Source organism: Lycium ferocissimum, chromosome 8, assembly GCF_029784015.1.
Source record: "Lycium ferocissimum isolate CSIRO_LF1 chromosome 8, AGI_CSIRO_Lferr_CH_V1, whole genome shotgun sequence".
Lineage (NCBI taxonomy): Eukaryota > Viridiplantae > Streptophyta > Magnoliopsida > Solanales > Solanaceae > Lycium > Lycium ferocissimum.
The window spans coordinates 33,366,225-33,387,858 of record NC_081349.1 but is presented as its reverse complement, the minus strand read 5'-3'; the positions used below and the strand labels follow the sequence as shown (position 1 = coordinate 33,387,858).

General features: G+C 34.1%; 2 protein-coding genes across 2 annotated transcripts; one reads left to right on the top strand and one right to left on the bottom strand.

Annotated features, from left to right (window-relative positions):
• Positions 1-4,806: 4,806 nt before the first annotated feature.
• LOC132068142 (inositol phosphorylceramide glucuronosyltransferase 1-like) lies at positions 4,807-13,884 on the top strand. Its single transcript, XM_059461626.1, has 10 exons — positions 4,807-5,350; positions 8,131-8,251; positions 8,459-8,644; positions 9,569-9,732; positions 10,205-10,312; positions 11,224-11,361; positions 11,439-11,546; positions 12,332-12,599; positions 12,686-12,809; positions 13,535-13,884. The coding sequence occupies exons 1-10, from the start codon at positions 5,117-5,119 to the stop codon at positions 13,674-13,676; spliced, it is 1,593 nt and encodes a 530-aa protein (XP_059317609.1). The 5' UTR covers positions 4,807-5,116; the 3' UTR covers positions 13,677-13,884.
• Positions 13,885-15,450: 1,566 nt separating this feature from the next.
• Positions 15,451-18,655, bottom strand: LOC132066852 (phosphoenolpyruvate carboxylase kinase 1-like). The gene is made up of 3 exons (XM_059460051.1): positions 18,186-18,655; positions 17,040-17,394; positions 15,451-16,153 (listed from the first exon to the last, which is right to left on the bottom strand). The coding sequence occupies exons 1-3, from the start codon at positions 18,612-18,614 to the stop codon at positions 16,104-16,106; spliced, it is 834 nt and encodes a 277-aa protein (XP_059316034.1). The 5' UTR covers positions 18,615-18,655; the 3' UTR covers positions 15,451-16,103.
• Between the last annotated feature and the right edge of the window lie 2,979 nt (positions 18,656-21,634).

Sequence of the window (21,634 nt, the reverse complement as noted above, 5' to 3'; positions counted from 1 at the left end):
GACCAGCAGTCCAAACATCAGAAAATGTCGCATTATTTATACTGATGGATGTTGTCACAGCCTATGTGGCTTACTTGATGAAATTTATATGAAGATTCTGATGATATAAAATGCCCGAAGCATTTGGTTTAAATTCTCGGAAATGTATTCAATCGTATTACAAAGATCACTATATGGTTTAAAACAATCAGGGCGCATGTGGTATAATCGCTTAAGTGAGTACTTGATAAATGAAGGATATACAAATGATGCCATTTGTCCATGTGTTTTTATTAAGAAAACAAAATCAGGGTTCATTACACTTGCTGGTTATGTTGATGACATAAATCTCATTGGAACTCCAGAAGAGCTCCAAAAGGCGATTGAATATTTGAAGGAAGAATTTGAGATGAAAGATCTCGGAAAGACAAAACTCTGTCTTGGTCTGCAAATTGAACATTTCACAAAAGGATCTTTATCCATCAATCAATATATAGAGAAAGTTTTAAAACGGTTTTACATGGACAATGCGCATCCTTTAAGTACTCCAATGATTGTTCGCTCACTTGAAGTGAGTAAAGATCCGTTCCGACCTCAAGAAGAAAATGAAGAGCTTCTTGGTCCTGAAGTACCATATCTTAGTGCAATTGGTGCACTTATGTATCTTGCTAACGCTACAAGACCCCGACATAGCGTTCTCTGGTAATTTGCTAGCAAGATATAGCTCTTCTCCTACACGAAGACATTGGAACGGAGTTAAGCATATATTGCGATATTTGAAGGGAACTAGCGATATGGGTCCGTTTTATACTAACAAAGGTAGTACGAATCTTGTTGGTTATGCGATGTAGTGTTATTTATCTGATCCACATAAAGCTCGATCTCAAACAAAGCTATCCGTTTACATGCGGAGGTATCTGCTTATATCATGGCGATCCACAAAGCAGCGTCCATTGTTGCTACTTCTCCGAATCATCTGAGATAATAGCTATTCATGAAGCAAGAGAGAGAATGTGTGGTTGAGATCGGTGATACATTTCATCGAGGAAAGATGTGGCTTGAAGTGTGATACAAAAATACCCACGTATTATATGAAGATAATCTTACGCATAGCTCAATTAAAGGGAGGATTTATAAAAGAAGATAGAACGAAGCACATTTCACCAAAGTTATTTTTCACACACGATCTCCAAGAATGGTGATATTGATGTGCAACAAATCCGTTCAAGTGACAATCCCGCATTTGTTCACCAAATCTTTGCCAACTTCAACTCTTGAGAAGATGATATTCAAGATTGGAATGCGAAGACTCCGACATCCGAATCTTAGTCTTCGTCGGGGAGTGAAATACGCGTTGTACTCTTTTTTCCTTAATCAAGTTTTGTCCCATTGGGTTTTTTCTTGGTAAGGTTTTTAGAGGCAACTCTCAAAGCGTATTACTAGATACGTGCACTCTTTTCCTTCATTGAGGCTTTTTCCACAAGTGGTTTTTCCCAATAAGGTTTTTAACGACGCACATCATCTACGGACATCCAATCAATATGAAATATATTATGGATGTCCATATCACAAATATAATGCTTCCTCCACCATGTTAATGGATCTTCCATTTTCCTCCACCATCTTAATGGCTCATCCATTTTCCTCCACCATCTTAATGGTTCCTCCATTAATTCATATATTAAATGTATATGTATCACTATAAATAGAGGCATGTTTTCATATGAAAGACACTTGTAACACATTTGGAAGAATAGTAAAAATCTCTCCTCTTTTGTCATTCTATTTCTATGGTTTTCATCCATTAATATTGTTACTCTTTTAGCTTCATTTTATAACATATAAGCATTAGTAGAAAACTTTTATAAGCTTTCATTTGAAACTTCGTACAATTATTTGTGATGTCAGTGCTGGCACATCTTATAAAGGTGGAGACAAGATAACTGGAGCCCTTTTTAAAGATTAAGATCTTGACATTCATGCGCGAAAGTGAAAAAATGTGCTCGTGGAATAAGAGTCAGAACTTACAAATTTAAATTTAAAGCTCTCAAGAGTCATCATTTTGGTTATTTTAATACTTTATATATTTGACTATTTTCATCTAAACCTTTTTCCGCATGATCTGAATAATTATCACTTAGATTAAGATATTTAAAAATGGAGGGAACTATTCTTGTACTTCGAGTATAATACACGGCATATTTGCATCTTATTTTAACAAAAAAATTCCTGCTTAATTCAAAATTGTTGATATAATTCAAACCTTAGCAGGGACACTTTAATTACAAAATCAGTGATTGTTTGATCACCTCTTTTAATAGCTTAAGCTTTTAAATAATGCGATAATTACATAATTTACATGATATCATAACCCGATTTATTCCAATTCTTATTTAGTCGATAATATTGGACCCTCATATTATGTTGTTCACGCTCCAGTTGTGGTAGACTTGTGTGTGCGATGGGTGGTGTTGAGTTTATCTCGCATCTCTTATTTGGTTTTTGAAATTAAATTCTCACTTCATGAACTAGCTTTTGAGGTTAAGTTACATCCAAAGTTCAATTCTGATCATGATACCATAACATACAAAGGTACTTCGTTCGAGTTTCACATGTTTGACCCATGAAAATAAAAAAACAGGCCGCACGTGAGGGGAACATGTTACGAATATAATAAAGTAACTATAAAAAGATGTTTTTCTAACAACTTAACTTTTAGATGCGACAGTCATGTACACAAAACTTTTAATTTTTAATTTTTTGGTATATCGGAAAAGATCAGTCATGATGTTACACAAAACTTCAATTACTTCTACAATGAAACTTTGAGGAGAAAAATGAAATTACATGCAAACTAAAAATTAAAATCAATATGTTCAGAATATACAGTTATTATATATACATCTTTCGAAACTAATCATATATAAAGTTCTCCATTTATCCTTTGAATTTGTAAGATGTTTATCTACCTTAATTGTATATTAAAATCTAAGTGCCACTTATTCCAATCTTAGGGGTCTAAGCGATAATTACTATCGTATCCTCTCTTAAAATATTCATATCCATAGTTATCGTATACTTTGGTGAAAGCATATAAGAAAGTGCGTGGCTGAAAAGATATAGTATATAGTTATTAGACGGCTTTTGAGTAAGTACATGCATATTCAAATGTCCACTCTCTTTAGTAATGATTTAAGTACATGGTTTTTGCACAATGACCTCAAAAAAACTAAATTAAATTTTATGGGTGCTGAGAAGTTTTATTGTTGGTTGTATTATTTATTACACCCCAAACAAAACATGGACAAATCACGATAAACCTTAAGTTCCATTACAATTTTTTTGTCTAAAGGAATAGTATGGAGAACTTCAACTTTATGTCAAGGAAATCAGTGATTGAAGTAATTTGTCCGTAAACTTTTTAAATACTACTGTAGTATAATTTAAAAGGAGCTGCACGCAGCTCAGAATTGACATTGCTCAGAACTATGTCGAACTACGTCAATTTGTCCAACAAACTTCAATCACATTTGTTGTTCTTCTTCTTGAAGATCAGATTTTAAACAGGGAAAAATAATAATCTGTGGTACATCAAAAAACAGCTGAGAGTTAAACAGTGGAAAGTACAACTTCAGGTTGTCGATGCTAAATATCGAGTAAGATGTTTAAATATTCAGAAATAATTAAACATCTGCTAATTATTTGAAAATAATGATGATAGTGAAGAAGCAGGAAGAGATGGTGGAGGAGAAGAAAATTTTAACTGAGCTACCAAACTAAAACCTCAGACGAAGAGAGTGCCAAACCAATCATGACAAACAGCCTTGCACTAAGTGTGTGCGTAAGCAGAAGGAAAGGAGAGGGAAGGATGGGACTGACGAGAAAAAGAGTAGGAGGTTCATGTAAATAACGAACTTAATATTTTATTTTATTTTTAAAATATAGTAGTAGGTCATTAGCACTAATGAAAAAAATTCATACATATTTCATAAGATTAAGGAGTCGTTTGATATGATGGATAAGGAAAAATCGTCCTGAATTTGGTCGAGATAAGTTATTCAGGATTAGAATAGTACCAGAATAAGTTATCAGAAGCATAGGGTGGAATATCAATTCCAGAATAAAAACAATAAAAATGACAAAGATAGCTCTGAGGTCCCTCAAACCCTTCTACTAAATAAGATGGAGGCTATTTTTGTAAACGAACAATTTTTTTTTTTAGAAATTATGCAATGCATGTTACTTTTAATATAACAAATCAAACAATCAATAAGAAATACTACCAGATAACTAATCTAACATAACTAATCCTTGCATAACTTATGTTCAAACCAAACGAACCCTTATGGTTCGTTTGGTAGCTGGTTAGGATTAAGTTATTCATGTATTAAAATCATGCACAAGTACTTACTGTGGTTGTTAGCTAGCTATGAGGTGAGTTGCGTTATTCATGTATAAAATTATACGGTGTTTGGTTTGTAATTTAGAAACACGCATAACTAATACATGTATAAGTTACGAGGGAATCTATAATTTTATGCAGGGCAAAAGGTGGAATAACTAAATCGTGCATAAAATGATACATAAATTCCCTCATAACTAATCTATATATTACTAATACCTGCATAATTCTAATCAGCTACCGAACGACCCCTTTGTCCCTAAAACTTATATATAAACCTCAATGTCCCAACTAAGACCGCTAAATAATATTTATCATAAAAAAATCACTTAATTTTATTGAAGTGTTGTAAAATTTATTAAGCTATTTCTAGTAATAAAAAAAGCCACAAACCTTTTTAAAGGCTCATCAACCAAAACAAAAGGAGAGAACAAAAAATAAAGGGATAATAGCAGTAACTGGAAAAGCTTTGATTTTTGAAAATTCTCACTTTCAAGAAAGACAGCCTAGTAGAATATGACAACATAGACCAGCATGATGAAACAACCTAAACACACACAAGAACAAACAATATACTAATCCCAAATCCTGAATTTAAAATTTAAATATCTCATACACTATTCTAATACCATTTTCAAGCAACCCCAAGATCCCCTTTTTTCCTTTCTTTCTTGGAAAAAAAGATCTTTTTTCTGACTAAATTCTGCTGGAGATTTTAATTTGAGAAAGATTACTATGAAAGTAATTGATTTTAGATATGGGGTTCTATTTTTATTGATGTTTGTATCATGTAATTGGGTAATCAAATCTCAATCAAGTGAAGAAGCATATGTGACTCTTTTATATGGAGATGAGTTCTTGTTGGGTGTTAGAGTTCTTGGAAAATCAATTAGGGAAAGTGGTTCCACTAAAGATATGGTTGTTTTGGTCTCTGATGGAGTTTCTCAATATGCCAATGACCTCCTAAGAGTATGTATACTTTGTATACTTAGCAGTCACTTTCATTTTGGTTATTTTGTTGCATATTGTAGTTTGATTCATGCAAAATTTTAGTTGCTATGGAGTAATTGTTTTCAATTTGTTTCTCTTAGTTTGACTCGGCATGGAATTTAAGAAAATAAAGAATGATTTTTGAATGTTGTTGTCTTAACTAAAGATGTGTGTAAGGTATAAAAATGCACTTTTGAATTTTGTGGTCTATAATGTGCCAGGTAGGACGTTTGGTGTAAAGAGTTACTAAACGTAAGTGACATTCTTTTTTAAATAGGTTAAAAGGAAAAAGGAAAGTAGGACAAATAAATTGAAACGGCGGGAATAATTGTTTTCGAGCCGGATAATCGAGGAGTGTTTTGAAGTAGGTCGATAACTAGTGTGAAGATAGTGTGTGTGTGTGTGTGTGTGTGTGTGTGTGTGTGTTTGAAGCTTACGGGTTCATGATTTTAGTCATTTTGAGGTATTGAGTTCTAAATTAATAAGTTGTACATATTAAATGAATTTATTAAGACCAATACAAGGTTTGCATCAAAATTACTAGGTTCTGCCGAACCAATTTCCTGTGCTCTAGCTCTGCCCCTTCTCTAGGCTGATGAGTTCTTGGAAAATCAATTAGCGATACTGGGTCCACTAGAGATATGGTTATTTAGGTCTCTGATGGAGTTTCTCAATATGCCAGTGACCTCCTTCGAGTATGTACTTTTTTTGCTTAGCATTAGCTTTTACTTTGTGCTTTCATTTGGGTCATTTTTGATTAGTGTAGTTTGATTCATGCAAATATTTAGTTTTTGTGGAGTAAGGGGTTGTTTGGTTGCTGGTTAGAGTTTTGCAAGTATTATTAATGCATATATTAGTTATGCAGGGATTACTATTAGTTATGTAAGGATTACCTATGGAGGGTTTAGTTATTCATGTATTAGTTATTCCATCTTCTATCCTGCATAAATAATTTACATAGATTTCCTCATAACTTAGAGTGCATTTATTCGTTATGCGAGATTGTTAACTGGTAACCAAACACCGTACTTGGTGTGCTGAATTTTATACTTAGCAACTAAAATGCTACCTAACATAATACTAGTTTAATACATGAATTCACTACCAACAATCAAACGACCCCTAATTGTTTTCGAGCCGGGTAATTGATGAGTGTTGTAGACTTGTAGTAGGTAGATAACTAGTGTGAAGATAGTGCAACAGAAGCGGAGCTAGGATTTGAAGCCTATTTGTTCGGGATTTTTGTCATATTGAGCTACTGGTTCTAGTTAACAATTTTTACATATTAAATGGATTTCTTAAGAAGAATACTGGGTTTGAACCAAAACTACTAGGTTTTGCCGAATCCGCTCACACCAGTAGTTTAGTTATAATGAATCCTCTAAATGCTGTTTTACCAGGTTGATGAACTCTCATTTAATCAGTATACAGAGGATGCAATTGAGTAGATAAATTATGATGTAGCTCCAGTACAAATTCATTCGAGTCTATCTAAAAACTAAAGGAGCTGATAAAACCTAAAAGTGCACGGAAATGTTATTTACATTTGAATGGTTACACCAAGCAAAAAGATCAAGAAACCGTCCGGATTCCAAAATATGGGCTGGAGGTGGAGTGCCATCAAATATTGAATTGAAATGAACATGGCACACCTAGCCCCCAAGAGGGTGGCCAGCAGGGGCAGAGGGAGAGTGCTAGTTACGGGTTCGGAAGAACCCAATAACTTTTGCTTGGACCTTGTATTTGTATTAGGAAATCCATTAAATATGAATAAACATTTAGTTACAAAACTAGTAACTATGACGACTATTGATTCGAGAGCAAGTCCAGAACCCATAAACTCTAAATTTTGGTTCCGCCTCTGGCCAAGTGATCGAAGAGTTAGGTGATAAAGCAATGTTAGAATCCCAGCACTTGCTACTCTATATTGAATCTTCCCATCTGCCTAAGCTTTGGTGGACAGAGTTAACTGCATTCCGGTGGGAGGTGGGAGGTGGGAGGCATTCGGTGGACTAGTTGAGGTGCGTGGAAATTAACCTGACACCACTGCTACAAGAAAAAGAAAAAAAGGACTATGCCCATGTATAGGGATGGACCTAGGATGTTGAGTAAGTGGTTTGGAGTTCTAACCATCTTGAGGAGGCAATGCTCTCTTGAACCAGTTCTTCGATTTATACTAATATATAAAGTTTCACTTATATATAAAGTTTCACTTATATATAAAAGTCGGAGTGAAGAGCAATGTTTTGGACAAATCCACTGCTTATACATCAGGTATGCCCTAAACATGTATGTATGTGATTCAAAAAGGACAAGAATACAAACAATACATATAGTCTACTCTAAATAATTTGGAGTTGAGGCAATGATGATTGATCGATTAATAGTAATTTCGTAGAGTCAGTAAATACTAAAGATCTTAAATTGAAGTATCATTTGCTTCTTCATTTTAAGAAGATTGAGTTTGATAGGTAGGTGTAGTAGCTTGGTTTCTGTTGAAGATAGACTCGAACATGTACTTACAAATGCAACAACGTATTCATGTCCTTTTGCTGCTTCACTTTTCAGTTATTTTTTTAAAACTCTTTTCGGTGGTAGTAGCTGTTATTCTACATTGAGGTTTCCTCAATTAGTCGCGCGCTAATATTTTTCAGTTGACCTGAATTTCGATCTTTATATTTGTGTTTGACGCTAAGGCAGTTCTAGACGTGGCTTAATAATCTTATTGAAGGATTTCGTCTTTGTTTCTTTCTGTGCAGGCTGATGGTTGGATTGTGGAAAAGATTAGTTTACTGTCAAATCCAAATCAAGTGAGGCCGACGAGGTTTTGGGGTGTTTACACAAAGCTAAAAGTATTTAACATGACCAAGTACAAGAAAGGTAATATATTCTATAGCTCAGCGCTTGAATTTAAGTTTGGACAGAAAGGAAGAAAGGGATATAATATACTCCTGCATTTCAAGACTTTCTTGAGTGCTTTTCAATGTTGTCATAGTGAATTGTTTGCCTTCTTTTTGTTAAGTAGAGGTGCACACATTTTCTAAATTTTAGTCCTTAATGTTGGAATTTCTCCTTTTATTTTGGCAGTGGTATATCTTGATGCTGATACAATTGTAGTAAAGAGCATTGAAGATCTATTTAAATGCGGGAAGTTTTGTGCAAATTTGAAACATTCCGAGAAACTAAATTCTGGAGTAATGGTCATTGAACCATCAGACAAGGTTTTTAAGGATTTGATGAGCAAGGTGACCACTTTGCCTTCTTATACTGGAGGTATGATATTTCTCTTAACTGTTTAAGGGCCCGTTTGGCCATGATTCCAAATCATGATTTGAAATTATTGATTCGAAATCAGGTTGATTTGAAGTTGAAATTTTGTTTGGACATGCAATTTGGATCTCAAAAGTTGTAGTTTTTCTCATAAACATGAAAACTCCACAACTTATTAAGACTATCAAAACTTCCCAATTCGTACAATCTTACCAAATGTGCGAACTATAATTCATAAACAACCTATCAGAATATGCTAAGGTGCCGCATTAACAAATCGCATACCATCATGTTCCGTTTATAAATAAATGCTTGTGATTACATTCTATATACAAACTTCCAAATACACATAATTTTACAAAGATCCACTGGTCCAATAAATCAACAATAGTAGTAACTAGTTAATATATTCCTCCCACGTGGCATGGACAATCTCTTCACATCAAGCGTGGGTTTTTTCTTGCAAAATTTAAAATTATGGGTCTTTTTTTGCGAAATCAAAACTTATCGGTCAAGTATCAAATTTTTAAAAAATTGAAATCATAAACTTGGAATTGAAATCCTACCTTTTAGGTGAATTTAGGATAAATCAAAATTTCAAATTGAAGATGAAATTTTTTCAAATGTTAAAAACAAACACTGATGTCAAATCAAAACTTCAAATTTGAGCTCCAAATTACATGGACAAATGCCTACTAATTCTGAGTTTATCCCGGTCCAACCGGATTAGTCTGACATATATAATCTGTATGGAAGGATACATACTATCTTAAGTCGTCTAATAGTTTTACGAAGTTTGTTGTCTAATTATGGACTAATTATGGAAGTCATTTACTCTCGTTAGGAGCTTTCGTTGTGTAGATTAAAGTCTTCCTATTTTGGCAATGAATGTGGAAAATGTCTCTCTTTTACTCTTCCTGCTGACAGGTGATCAAGGTTTTCTGAACTCCTACTATGTTGGGTTTGCTAATGCGCGTGTTTATGAACCAAACCAGCCTCCAGAGGTCCTAAATTCTAGAAAGGTCCCTGAAATGGAGAGACTTTCTACTCTTTACAATGCAGATGTTGGCCTTTACATGCTTGCTAACAAGGTCTGTTTTAGGATTAAGGGACTGCCTTTGTTTGAATTCTTCTGGCTGTTGTGTGTTTTATGTGTTCTTTTAACTTTTGTTTTATATTGTTGGTAGTGAGCAAGTAACACATTTGGCCAAACATAGTTACATTCGCTAGCCATATATACAAAAAAATATACACTATTATGTATCAAAAATGTTTATTTTATGTATATTATACATTAATATACAAAAATTATACGTTTGCTGGCTATTATTTTGGTGGGCGGCTATTTATTTTATTTTCTCTTCTCTTTTTTATGGGGTAAGGGGTTTATCAGAAAATAAATGTAAAAATCTTTGATAAAAAGGTAAACTTTAGAGTACATATGTTTAGAACAGAAATACCTCGGCTGCAAGACCTTGATTTTATTAGAGGCATTTTAATTTTTCCTTCATTGGTCTGACTTTTTTTTTTTTTTTTTTTTTTTTTGCTTTAATATATTTGTAGTGGATGGTAGATGAGAAAGAACTCCGAGTTATTCATTACACACTTGGACCACTTAAACCGTGGGATTGGTGGACATCTTGGCTTTTAAAACCTGTTGACGTATGGCAGGTATTTTTCTTCTCCATGTGCTCTAGTCACTGCCCACAGTCGTTTTACGTTCAATATTGTTGTCTTCTTTCTCTATAAATATCCTATATTTTACTTCCCCGCTTACATGTTCCACGGCTCTGTCTCCCTACCCAACATAAACCCCATTTTATGCACTTTGCCGGAGAAAATGACAAAACTGGTCCCTTATGTTTGAGGGTAGGTTCAAAATAGTCCCTTAAGTATGCACTTAACAGCTTTGGTCCTTTATGTTTTCCAAAAGGTAACACTTTCAGTCTCCGTCAAATATTTATCTAACTCTGTCTATTAGATTTGACGGGAACTATGAAAAAAGTAATTTAGCGGGAACTCACATTTAGAGGTCCATTTTTGTAATTTTTTTGCTCTTTGAAATTTATTTCTAGAGTCTAGTGCATCTTTTTGAGGTGTAATTTCTGCCACTTTTTATATCTTTTTAGTGTCCAGTGTAGTTTTTTTGTGTTGCATGTTTTAGGATTTGATTGGACTTTCTGGTGTTTATAGTTTAGACTTTCTTTTTTCAATATTTGCGTCAAATCTAACTGACAGAGTATGGTAAATATTTTATGGAGACTAAAAATGTTAACTTTACAGTTAAGACTCTCTTTTTCCAATATTTGCGTCAAATCTAACCGACAATTTGGTAAATATTTTATGGAGACTAAAAATGTTAACTGTGGGCTAATTTAAAGGACCAAAACTGTTAATGCATACTTAATGGACTATTTTGGACCTACCCTCAAACATAAGGGACCATTTTTGTCATTTTCTCCACTTTGCTGCTACTATGTTGGAGCTGACTTTGCCAGCTCTATGTTAGTGTGCCAGAGAGGATTTTGTTTAAGTATCTGTAATAACTGTATGAGTTGACCTTATGTTTGCTCATGCTGCAGAATGTTAGGGTACGTCTTCAAGAATCTCTACCTGGAACTGGAGGGGGCAAAAATCCTAGAGATGAACTTGTTGTCAAATTTCTGTTTTTGCTTCCGTTACTTCTGATAGTCTTTTGTTACTATCAGTCATGTTTACAGGTGAAATGATGTCATTACTTTAATAGTTGTTAGCATTTTAAGTATCTTTCATACTGAAAAAAGATTGCTGTCTGCAGACACGATCATTATTTGACCACATTAGACAGCTATACTACAAGATCAGAGCTGGAGGTGTCCTAGCTTATTCTTCCGTTCCTTCATCCACCATTATTTCAGATCAGCAGGTATTTGCGCTCCTTCGTGTCAATATTTGGAACTTTGACGTCCTTATTTTTTTTGCTTTCCCTTTCTCTAATCTGTATGAGATTGCAAAATAATGAATCGCCTCTCATGACTTGCAGAATGGTTTTCGGTTATATTTCAAGCATGAGGTCTTTCGCTTGCAAAGTCTTACTTCTTTTACCTCTCATGTCCCTTATGTTTGAGGGTAGGTTCAAAATAGTTCTTTATGCATGCACTTAACAGTTTTGGTCCTTTAGGTTTGCCAAAATTATAATTTTTGGTCTCAGTCAAATATCACTGGCTATATCTGTTAGATTTGACAGAAATAGTGAAAAAGAACTATAAACACCAAGAAAGTCCCATCAAATCCTAAAATATGCGACACAAGAGACAACACTAGACACTAAAAAGATATAAAAAGAATACCAGAAATTACACCTCAAAAAGTTGCACCACACTCTCGAAATATATTAAAAATAGCAGAAACTACAAAAATTATACCTCTAAATGTCAGTTCCCGCCATTTTTTTTCCATAGTTCTTGTCATATCTGACGGACAATGTTTCGGTAAATATTTGACAGGGACTAAAAGTGTTAACTTTTGACAAACTTAATGGACCAAAACTATCAAGTGCATACTTAAGGGACTACTAAGAACCTACCTCAAACATAAGGGACTATTTTTGTCATTTTTTCCCTTTTTCTATTGTTTTTCAATTCATGATATGCTTATGTTGCTTGTTCTTAAATGATATTAACATGAAACAAGTTCACAAATTTTATGCAGCCAAAGGTGCCTGCTTTTCTGGGTGGGATATCTGTATGTGTCTGTTTTGCTGCTGTTCTGGTGTCCCTCGGGCTTTCACTTGTAATTATCCCCCGCCAAGTAATGCCATGGACTGGTCTCCTCCTGATGTACGAGTGGACGTTTACACTTTTCTTTCTTCAGTTTGGAAGTTATTTGCACTTAGTTTATCAATGGGGAAAGGCTGTGGCAAATCGAGCTGGGCAATTTCGGGCTGATCCTTCATCTTTGGACCATGAATCTCGAAAAGGTTGGTTGCCATACGATCAGTAGTTTTCGTTTTACTAAATTTTACGTGCAGTGTTTCATTGTTCCTGATGTTATGTTGCCTTGTAGGTCATCAGCGGCAGCAATCATGTTGCAATGTTGCTGCGTGCTACTATGGATTAGGGATGGCATTTCTTGCAATTTTAGCCCCTGCATTGCCTAGTATTTTCGGAATCACTGCTTTGTTTTTGAGGTACTTCTGAATAATCTTTTTTTCTTCATTTCAAGCAATTTACTGTGGTTTACATGTCATCTACTGTAATAGTTTTTGTCTATGTGTATTAATGGCTGCATCTGAATGACACCATGCTATTTAGCGTTTACACGCTTGTGTCTTGGTTCCGTAAAGATATTTGAATCTTGAATTTAGTATTCATATATGACACACTGGAGTCCACTGAACATCATAAGTTTGAATGGATTTTAATATGACTAAGGAACAAATGTTTTATTGGGTGAGCACATTGAATAAAAGATGAAAATTAGATATTCAGAAATAGGACACTTATGGCCCTAAAAGATGGTTTGCAGTAGTAAACCAGTGTGGTTAAACTTTATGCAGTCATTTCCCTTAGTGTTAAACGGTATTGAAGCCCTCATAGCATTGCGACTCTGAAACACTACGTTATTATAGACCATCTTCAGCAACCGGATTTGTTCTCATTTAGTTGATTATACCATATGCATTTCGACTTTCCAATGCATGTGTCATCTGGTAATCATGCATACAGTACAGGATGGCTTAGCCTGGTCATCCAATTTGTTATTCCTCCCTTGTCGTTTTAGTTTTTTCCTTTCTTTAGAAGGACCTATTCGTGTGCTTAGGCACTGGAAAATCTTGAACTTCATGCTTTATTCTGTGCTTGTTTTTGACTAATTAATAGTTGATTAACTGTCATAAATAATTTATGCCAACAGGTTAGGTTTGATGGTTGTAGGCGGCCTTGTTTTGGTGTCGTTCATGACATATGCTGCGGAGCATCTATCGATTAGATCGTTTATGAGAGGCTTTGAAGAAAAAGATACACACAGGAATAGGAGTATATGTTTCTTGTGCTGATTGTGGTAAATTCAAGTTCTCAGCCAACTAATCCAAGCTCTTTTCTTGCATTTGCAATTCATTTTGTCACTAATGTGTAGAATATGCTAGGTCCTTCTTTTTTGGGTTTCACACTTGCTTGTTTTAGAAAGATTGAGGTGTAATTCTTTGTAAAGCGTCTGTATATGATTCTTAAAATCTAACCAATGTGAGAATACTTGATGTTCCTGTTCATGTTCTCAAGCATAATGACAAGTTACTTTGAGAAAAAACTGGACATATGTACTCATGAGAGTGTGACCTAGTGGACAAGGAAGCGGATGAAAATCATGGGAGATCAAGGTCCAAATCTCATAAGAGACGAGCATCTTTTTGTGGTTTTTTTTTGGTTTGATACTTTTGCTGGTGATAGATAGCAAGTACTCGATAGAACAATCAAGATGCATACAAGCTAGTTTGGGCACAACGGTTGTACAAAATTTTGGAAATGCTTAATAAAACTCCCTTGACGGAAATTGCAAGATAATACTATGTTTACCTTTTTCTGGACTTTGCTCATAGCAGAAACTTGGTGCACCGGCATAACTTCTATATCGAGCACACGTAACACAATCATAAACCATCAAGTAAAATCTAATTTACGAAATAATTTGATATATGTACAATATCCTGTGTTAAAGGCCATAATGCCATAGAAAGATTTTTCATGTCATTCCTATATAGGTATGATTTGGATGCCTCTAGTGTATGATATATCCTTTTCCTTACAAGAATTAAAACAACGATTAAGTATTTTGATTAAATATATCCAAGCTGGATAAGAGCAAAACATAAAATTTGACGTAACATTTGATACGACACTCTCCATTAACGACTTCCTTGATTAAATTATTGATGGGTAATCAAGAATCCTTTTGAAATTATACATTTCGTGAAAATAACAAAATTTTGTGAACAGGTCGAATCAAGGAAAGTTGAATAAAGTTGTAATTAACCATTATTATTGGCATTTGGATTATAAAATTTGGGCACTATACTTCACAAATCACAATCCACTCGAAATGGTGTGCAGTATAACTTTGTATCTTCGATTTAAAGAATAAAGTTTCCTTCGATAATAAGAAACTAACATCAACTTCTTTCTGATGGTCATTTAATTGTTATGTCTGACATGATTAGCTCTATCTAACAGTGGTGTTCAGACCAACAAGTCCAGAAATTCAACTTATTCACTGAATAGGCATATATTAACTAGATCACACCAGCATAAACATGGGATAGTTTTCTCCACCATAGCTTAAAGAATGGAAAGAAGCTAAATGTCGAAAATAACCTTTATTTCTAGGTTACCAGACAACCTAGCCTCGCATGGAATATACCAACTTATTATTAACGGATAGTAATCATCCGGAAGTCTATGGTTAGACTTATTTATTAGGACGGCGAGGAACATACCAACTTCTTCATAAGGCTAGCTATCCTTAAGCTTTATTAATCAAAATTGCTCAGGGTAACTGTGCTAGTGAGAGATAACATGTACTCCGTCAAATAGTCGAAGTGTATGCAAACTGACCGGACAACATTTGTCATAGAAAAAAAGTGTACAAGAAAAAGATGAGTACACTCAAATGTACTATGGTCCTTTTGCCCTCCCCATTCTTCTTCAACAGAGCAAGATTCTAAGGCATATGCTAATAATATACCTCCTTGGAAATTCCAAGGAGTGCCAACTTTCGTATTAATATCCCAAACTTAAGAAGCACATTTCAAATTTCACATAAATAAAGAATTGACAAAGGATATTAAACCAGATATGCTTCCATCAAATTGCTTATTATTTTAAAAGGTCAAAATCTCATTGTTTCAAGATTCATATCTGTAAAAAGATGCTCAAAACACACTTCTCCAGTACTGATTCCGAACACAAAAATGTAGTGTGTAACATAAAGATTCATATAAGATAAGCAGCACATTTTATACATACACGTGCTCTTTTAAACAAACTCAAATTAATAAGCACTAGTGGTTCCCTCTTCATATCCTGAACTTCTAATTTCTTTTGCTTGGTCACAGATTCTTGATTCTCCTCCACAAGGCAGAATCAAGGACTTTTATTTACTTCATATATTTAACATGTCTCTTCACATGCAGGGCTGATTTGTTTTTTTTAATGGACCAAGCACGTGAAAATTCTTTTTGATAATGGATAGCAGAAAAGCTCGAACCCATAATCTCTGTCTACTCTAATACCAAGTTGAAGTATGTGTGGCTCGACCACATCTCATCTGAGAGCTCACTTTTATTTACTTTATTACATCTTCAATTGCTATCGTTGAAGTCCCAAAGGTCCATTCTTGTACTTGGTCTTGTTTTAAGAGCATAACTAGCCACTAGTTGTTTTGGTAGTTTAGATAATTAGAAAAATATACTATCTTACTTCAGGATTAATCAGCCATTGATATGGTTGGTCTCTCCTGCATTAATTACCCATGGATGCCCTGCATTTAAGAAACAAAATTCTAACATCAGATGGAAACTAAGGGTAAAAAAAACAAGGTAAAGGGAAGGCTGATCAAAAGGCGAAAACTAAAGAATATAGATGTAACTTTAGCTCAATTTTTTTTATAGTGGAGAAATTCCTGAGCACCAGCTGTCACAATCACAATTCTAAACTATGTGAATAATCAGCCCGCCTTTCTACCTCTCCAATTAAATAATACTTAGTAGCTAGAACTTGTGACGCACACGTTGCACAAAGGCACAAACTTTGAACATTACAGGTTCGAGTGAAGAATTCTACCACAACCCATTTGAGTAACTGGTTTCGAAATCCACTATTTATATACAGGGGCGGATTCCCGAACACCCTCGGCAAAAAATTACATTATATATATAGGGTAAATTTTCTGTGTTTATGTGCATATATTAGCTTTTGAACACCCTGAATAAAAGCAAAAGAATTTTTTTTTTCCGAATCCCCTGAATGAAAATCCTGGATCCGCCACTGTTTATATATATCTAGTGAACATGTCTTAGCCAAAGTCATTAGGTTTGGATGAATCTGTAACTAATGTTGTACATCCGCCCCTGAGACTGCGCTCTTACCACTAGACTAAACATGGGGAAACATAGAACAATTCCCTCTACATCCGCCCCTGATAGCACGCTCTTACCACTAGACTAAATGGGGGAAAACCTAAAATAATTCTCTCAACATCCCTCCTGACTCCGCACTCTTTACCACTAGACTAAACGGGGAAACCAAGAAACAATATCCTCTACATACCCGATGCTGTGGTGTTACCAATAGACCAAAGCAGGGGGGAAAACATAAAACAACTCATCAAAAGAGAGGACCTTGAGAGTGAGAAAAAAACAACATACTCAGGACTTGCTCTGCTGAAAATCTCCTGGAAACATCTTTACATATCATCTTCCTCAGCAAATCCTTTGCTTCACTTGAAACTGATCTGAAAATTCTTGCTGGAAATCTCAAATTTCCCCTAAGAACAGCTTCAAATGTCTCAGTTGGAGTGTCACCATAAAAAGGAGGAACCCCAGAAAGCATAATGTACAAAATAACACCAGCACTCCATATATCCACTTTCTCATTGTATTCTCTCCCTAACAACACCTCTGGGGCAACATAGTACGGCGTCCCCACCACCCCGTTCATCATTTTTCCGTCGGCCCCCATAAACCAATCTGCAGATCCAAAATCAGCAAGCTTCAAATTGTCCTGTTAATGTAACAGAAGATGTAATTTTAATAGAAACAATTAACGAATTCGTCTTCAAAACTCGAGAACGATAGAAAAATCAAACTAAACTTCTTTTTAGTAATAATAATACAATAGCTACGCTTCAGCTCCAAGCAAGTTCGGGACGACTATATGAATCATCACTGTCAATGTCGTGCACGTTTATACATAGCAGCCAGTTATCACTTGGAAGCGAGCAAGATAGTGATAAATTACGATTAGTCTAAACATTTGACTAGCGACTTACTGCTAGTTCTTATGTTCATCACACTCCAACGTATCCTACATTAAACTTTTCTACATATAAATCTCTGACAAAACTAAAAAGATTTAGCAGCTGTTAAACCTGGAGCAAATGTACTATACTAAACTAATTAGTATTCCACCTATATACATCTTTTTTCTTTTATTTTGTAGTACTGTTTTTTTTTTTTTTTTTTTTTTTGTGCTAGGTCTGCATGGAACAATAAGGTAGTAACACTAAAATAGCAATTTCTACTCTTAAGTCCCAAACAAGTTGAGGCCACCTATATGAATTTTCACTGACCATGTTACTCTATTTCAGCTCGATATCTCATGCCATTGACTAGTACTAACAATAGGAAAAAACATACTTTAGGTAAAATAAAAAAATAAAAAAGGGCGAAAAGTTCAGTGTTTGTATTATAACAAATATAAAATCATGGTCACTTTGGTGTCAAAATGAGTTGAGTTAATAAATAAGGGAGTCATATTTTCATGGGTTAATTTTGTCGTCCTACTTGTATTACCTGGGAGTCAAACAAGATGTTATCTGGCTTAATATCACGATGGGCCACTCCCAATTTATGACAATGTTCAATAGCTAAAACCAATCGTGTCAAAATCAAAGCAGCACATTTCTCATCCAACGGCCCACTAGAAACTCTCTCATAGAGATCACCGTTAGAACATAGCTCAGTGACTATATGAACATAATTATCATCTTCATAAACCTTATATATTTCAAGAATATTTGAATTTCCACTGACAAGTTGTAGAATTTTGGGTTCTTTATCGAGACATTCACGGTCAGTGGAATCAATAAGAAGGTTTTTTTGAATTGTTTTGCATGCAAAAAATTGGTTAGTTTGTTTGGAGAAACAACGGTATATTGTACCGAATTTTCCATGCCCAATTTGTTCGTACATTTGGAAGTCATTTTTTAAGGTCTCGGACATTGTTGTTATTGTTGATGATGATTAATGGAGGTTGATTGAGAAATTTTGTAGGTCTAGTTATTGATTTTTAGTAAGAATGATGATGTACTATTTATAAGTGAAGGGGAAGAGACGAACAGAATATAACACTCTCGCCATTTTATAATACTCTCGCCATTTTAATTTATGTACTCCTTGACTTAATTTATGTGATATTTTTTGTTTTAAATTGCATCAACTTTGACCAATACTTTAAGGTGTTTTATTTTTATTTTTTCGCTTCCCGAAATTTAAACTGCATCAACTTTGACCAACATTTTAAGATATTTTTTTCCACCAAATTGATATGAGAAAAGTTGCAACGTATAATACTTTTCATCTAGTTTTCAAATATATAAATTTTAATCTTAAAATATAGAGCTAATCTAATCCAATTTAGCTTCAAAGTTTAGTCAAATTGCCAAAAAGCTAACCCAATAAAATCCGGATTTTTTCTAGACTAGACCTTTGGGATATTTTAAGGGTTCATACATGCATTGATCCAGTCGAAGAACTTGCTCCAAAGCGACTACTCAGCCTAGCCTATCTTCCTACCTGCAAGCAAAATGTATCACATAAATTGAGACAGAGGGAACAATACTGATTATTTTTCTGGGAAAAAGTGCAAACATACCCCTTAATTTTGGGATTTAGAACAAATATATCCCTGCTTTAAAAAGTGGTGCAGATATGTCTTTGTTGTTACACAAATGGTGAAAACATGCCCTTATCGTTACACAAATGATGCAAATATTCCATTTTTACTGAAAGAACTTAAAAAAATGATTTAGCTTATTTTTTAATTAAGAAAATGTCGTGACTCCTACCCATTTTTTTAGATCTACGAGATAAATTTTTTTTCAGTGGGTTGTCTGGTTCGTTTTAAAAAAAATCTCCTTGGCTTAAAAAAATATAAGTCTACCCATTTTTTAAGACGAATCAGACCCGACCCACCAGAAAAAAATTATTACATGACTTTAAAAAATGGTAGACTTATTTTTTTTTTTAAAGCTACATGGCATTTTTTTAATCAAAAAAATAAGCTAAATGATTTTCTAAAAAAATCTGTCTGCGAAAGGGTTATTTGCACCATTTGTGTAACAACAGGAGTTATATATGCACCACTTTTTATCGAGGATATCTAGTCTAAATCTCAAAGGTGGATAATATTAACACCTTTTCCCTTATTTTTTTTATTAGTCGAGAAGTTTATGGGTAATTTGACACGTATTTCAGCTGAAGTGTGCTCATTTACGGATCAAGCGTTAGCCAATCGACTTGGTAGAATTCAGGGTAAATTTCATGAATGGTCACTTAATTATTGCTTTTTTCACCAAAGTCACTTAACTATGTTTTCTACACCATTTTATTTTTCTTTAATAAATTCGTGAATGTTAATTATTATATTTAAGATAACTTTTGTTTTGTCTATTGCAACAGAGGGATTACTCCAAAAAGAATATTCATAGGTAGTACTGATTTTATTACGGGACAACTCATGATGTTCATATCAATCTATTATGCGCCTACATCTAGCATTGGGTAGGCCTCATACGATAACTGTCCTAGCTCTATCATATCTTTTGTTTCATTTCTTTTGAACAATCACAAACACTTCTTTGATTATGGGGCTAATACTAGAAATTCAATGAGTAATCACGCATTCAATGTGTATTCCTGAATAATCTCATTTTTCAATTATTCAATCATTTCATTTTACCAAGTTCAATGTTAGCCAGATTAGCCAACATTTATCTCTTTCGATGCAATAACAAGATCTTATTTATAACAAGTGATTTTGTTGGTTGATTAATTGTTCATATTTTATTCATGAAATGACTTGGATTGGTATTAGTTTTACTTGGAGGGCAAAAGAGAGAGAGATTCAGTTCAGTTTAGTTTGTTTTGTTTATTTGCTATGGACTCCACAGTCCACAATGACTACCAAACTATGTGAGAAGTGGACTGATTTCATAAAGTAGAGACTGATTTTTTAAGGACGCAATTCCCCTAATTTTATAGAGTTATTTACTCGATCGCATACATTTATGAAACTGAGTCTGTTGTTGTTGTTGGATTTAATTAAACAATTTTTAAAATTTGCTAGTTAGACTGATCTGCATTGCATTTGAGTTGAATAAGTAATGGACTATAATTTAAAAGGACTTAAATTTATGAATCTTAAATTGATTTTTTCATATCTCATAAGTAATGGACTATATTTTATAAGGTTAATAAATAAAAGGAACATAAGATCTGCGAATATGTAGAATTTTAATTTATTTATTTTATAGAAACATGTCTAAACCATGCAGTACTAGCTATTTAAGGAAAGACTAGAGATATTGGTTTACTACTTTGATGTCTTAAGCAATTGTGTCACTCTTTCATGTCAACTACTATAGTTTTATATGCAAATGGCAAGAAGTTGGACTTAAATGTCTGAAAAGGGAATTAATTAATGAATCTGGTGAAGTTGGAGTTCTTTTACCATGTCTGCTTCATTCCATGTGGCACATTTTTTCAGGATTTTCGAATCGTTTTGTGATTGAATCGAATAGCGGCATTTTTGAGATACCACCTTATTTCTAAATATAAATATAAATATACAAAGAAGTATTTCAATTTCATTTGATTCGTGGCGTGCATCATGGACTCTCCAACATAAACCTCAACTTTTTTTGTATTTGATAAGGTTTTTCCTCAATGTTTTACCATTCATAAGAAATATTGATTTAAGAGTGATTTGACTTATGAAGCCCGGTGAGACCTCAAGTGACAGTTAAGCTTCGTTCTGCGGCAACACTAGCTTTTAAGTTGTTTCAAAAAGAGTTTATCCCAATTTTTGAGACTGACTATATGCAGAGTTTAGGAGAAAAAGAAGAATTCTTTTTAAACTCGTAATTTAGAATAAGTCTTAAACATGATTTGTATGACTGTAAATCATCTCATTAAGGATAAAACAAGGCGGATCTACGTGTTGTCGAGGGTGTTTCCTTGGT

Excerpts from the sequence above, each read along its gene's own strand:
- LOC132068142 (XM_059461626.1), top strand. The coding sequence starts at position 5,117 with ATGAAAGTAATTGATTTTAGATATGGGGTTCTATTTTTATTGATGTTT. Across the intron at positions 8,252-8,458 it reads CATGACCAAGTACAAGAAAG|TGGTATATCTTGATGCTGAT; the intron begins GTAATATATTCT and ends TTATTTTGGCAG. Across the intron at positions 12,810-13,534 it reads ATCACTGCTTTGTTTTTGAG|GTTAGGTTTGATGGTTGTAG; the intron begins GTACTTCTGAAT and ends TTATGCCAACAG.
- LOC132066852 (XM_059460051.1), bottom strand. The coding sequence starts at position 18,614 with ATGTCCGAGACCTTAAAAAATGACTTCCAAATGTACGAACAAATTGGG. Across the intron at positions 17,395-18,185 it reads ACATCTTGTTTGACTCCCAG|GACAATTTGAAGCTTGCTGA; the intron begins GTAATACAAGTA and ends TTACATTAACAG. Across the intron at positions 16,154-17,039 it reads TTCAGCAGAGCAAGTCCTGA|GGCATCCATGGGTAATTAAT; the intron begins GTATGTTGTTTT and ends TCTTAAATGCAG.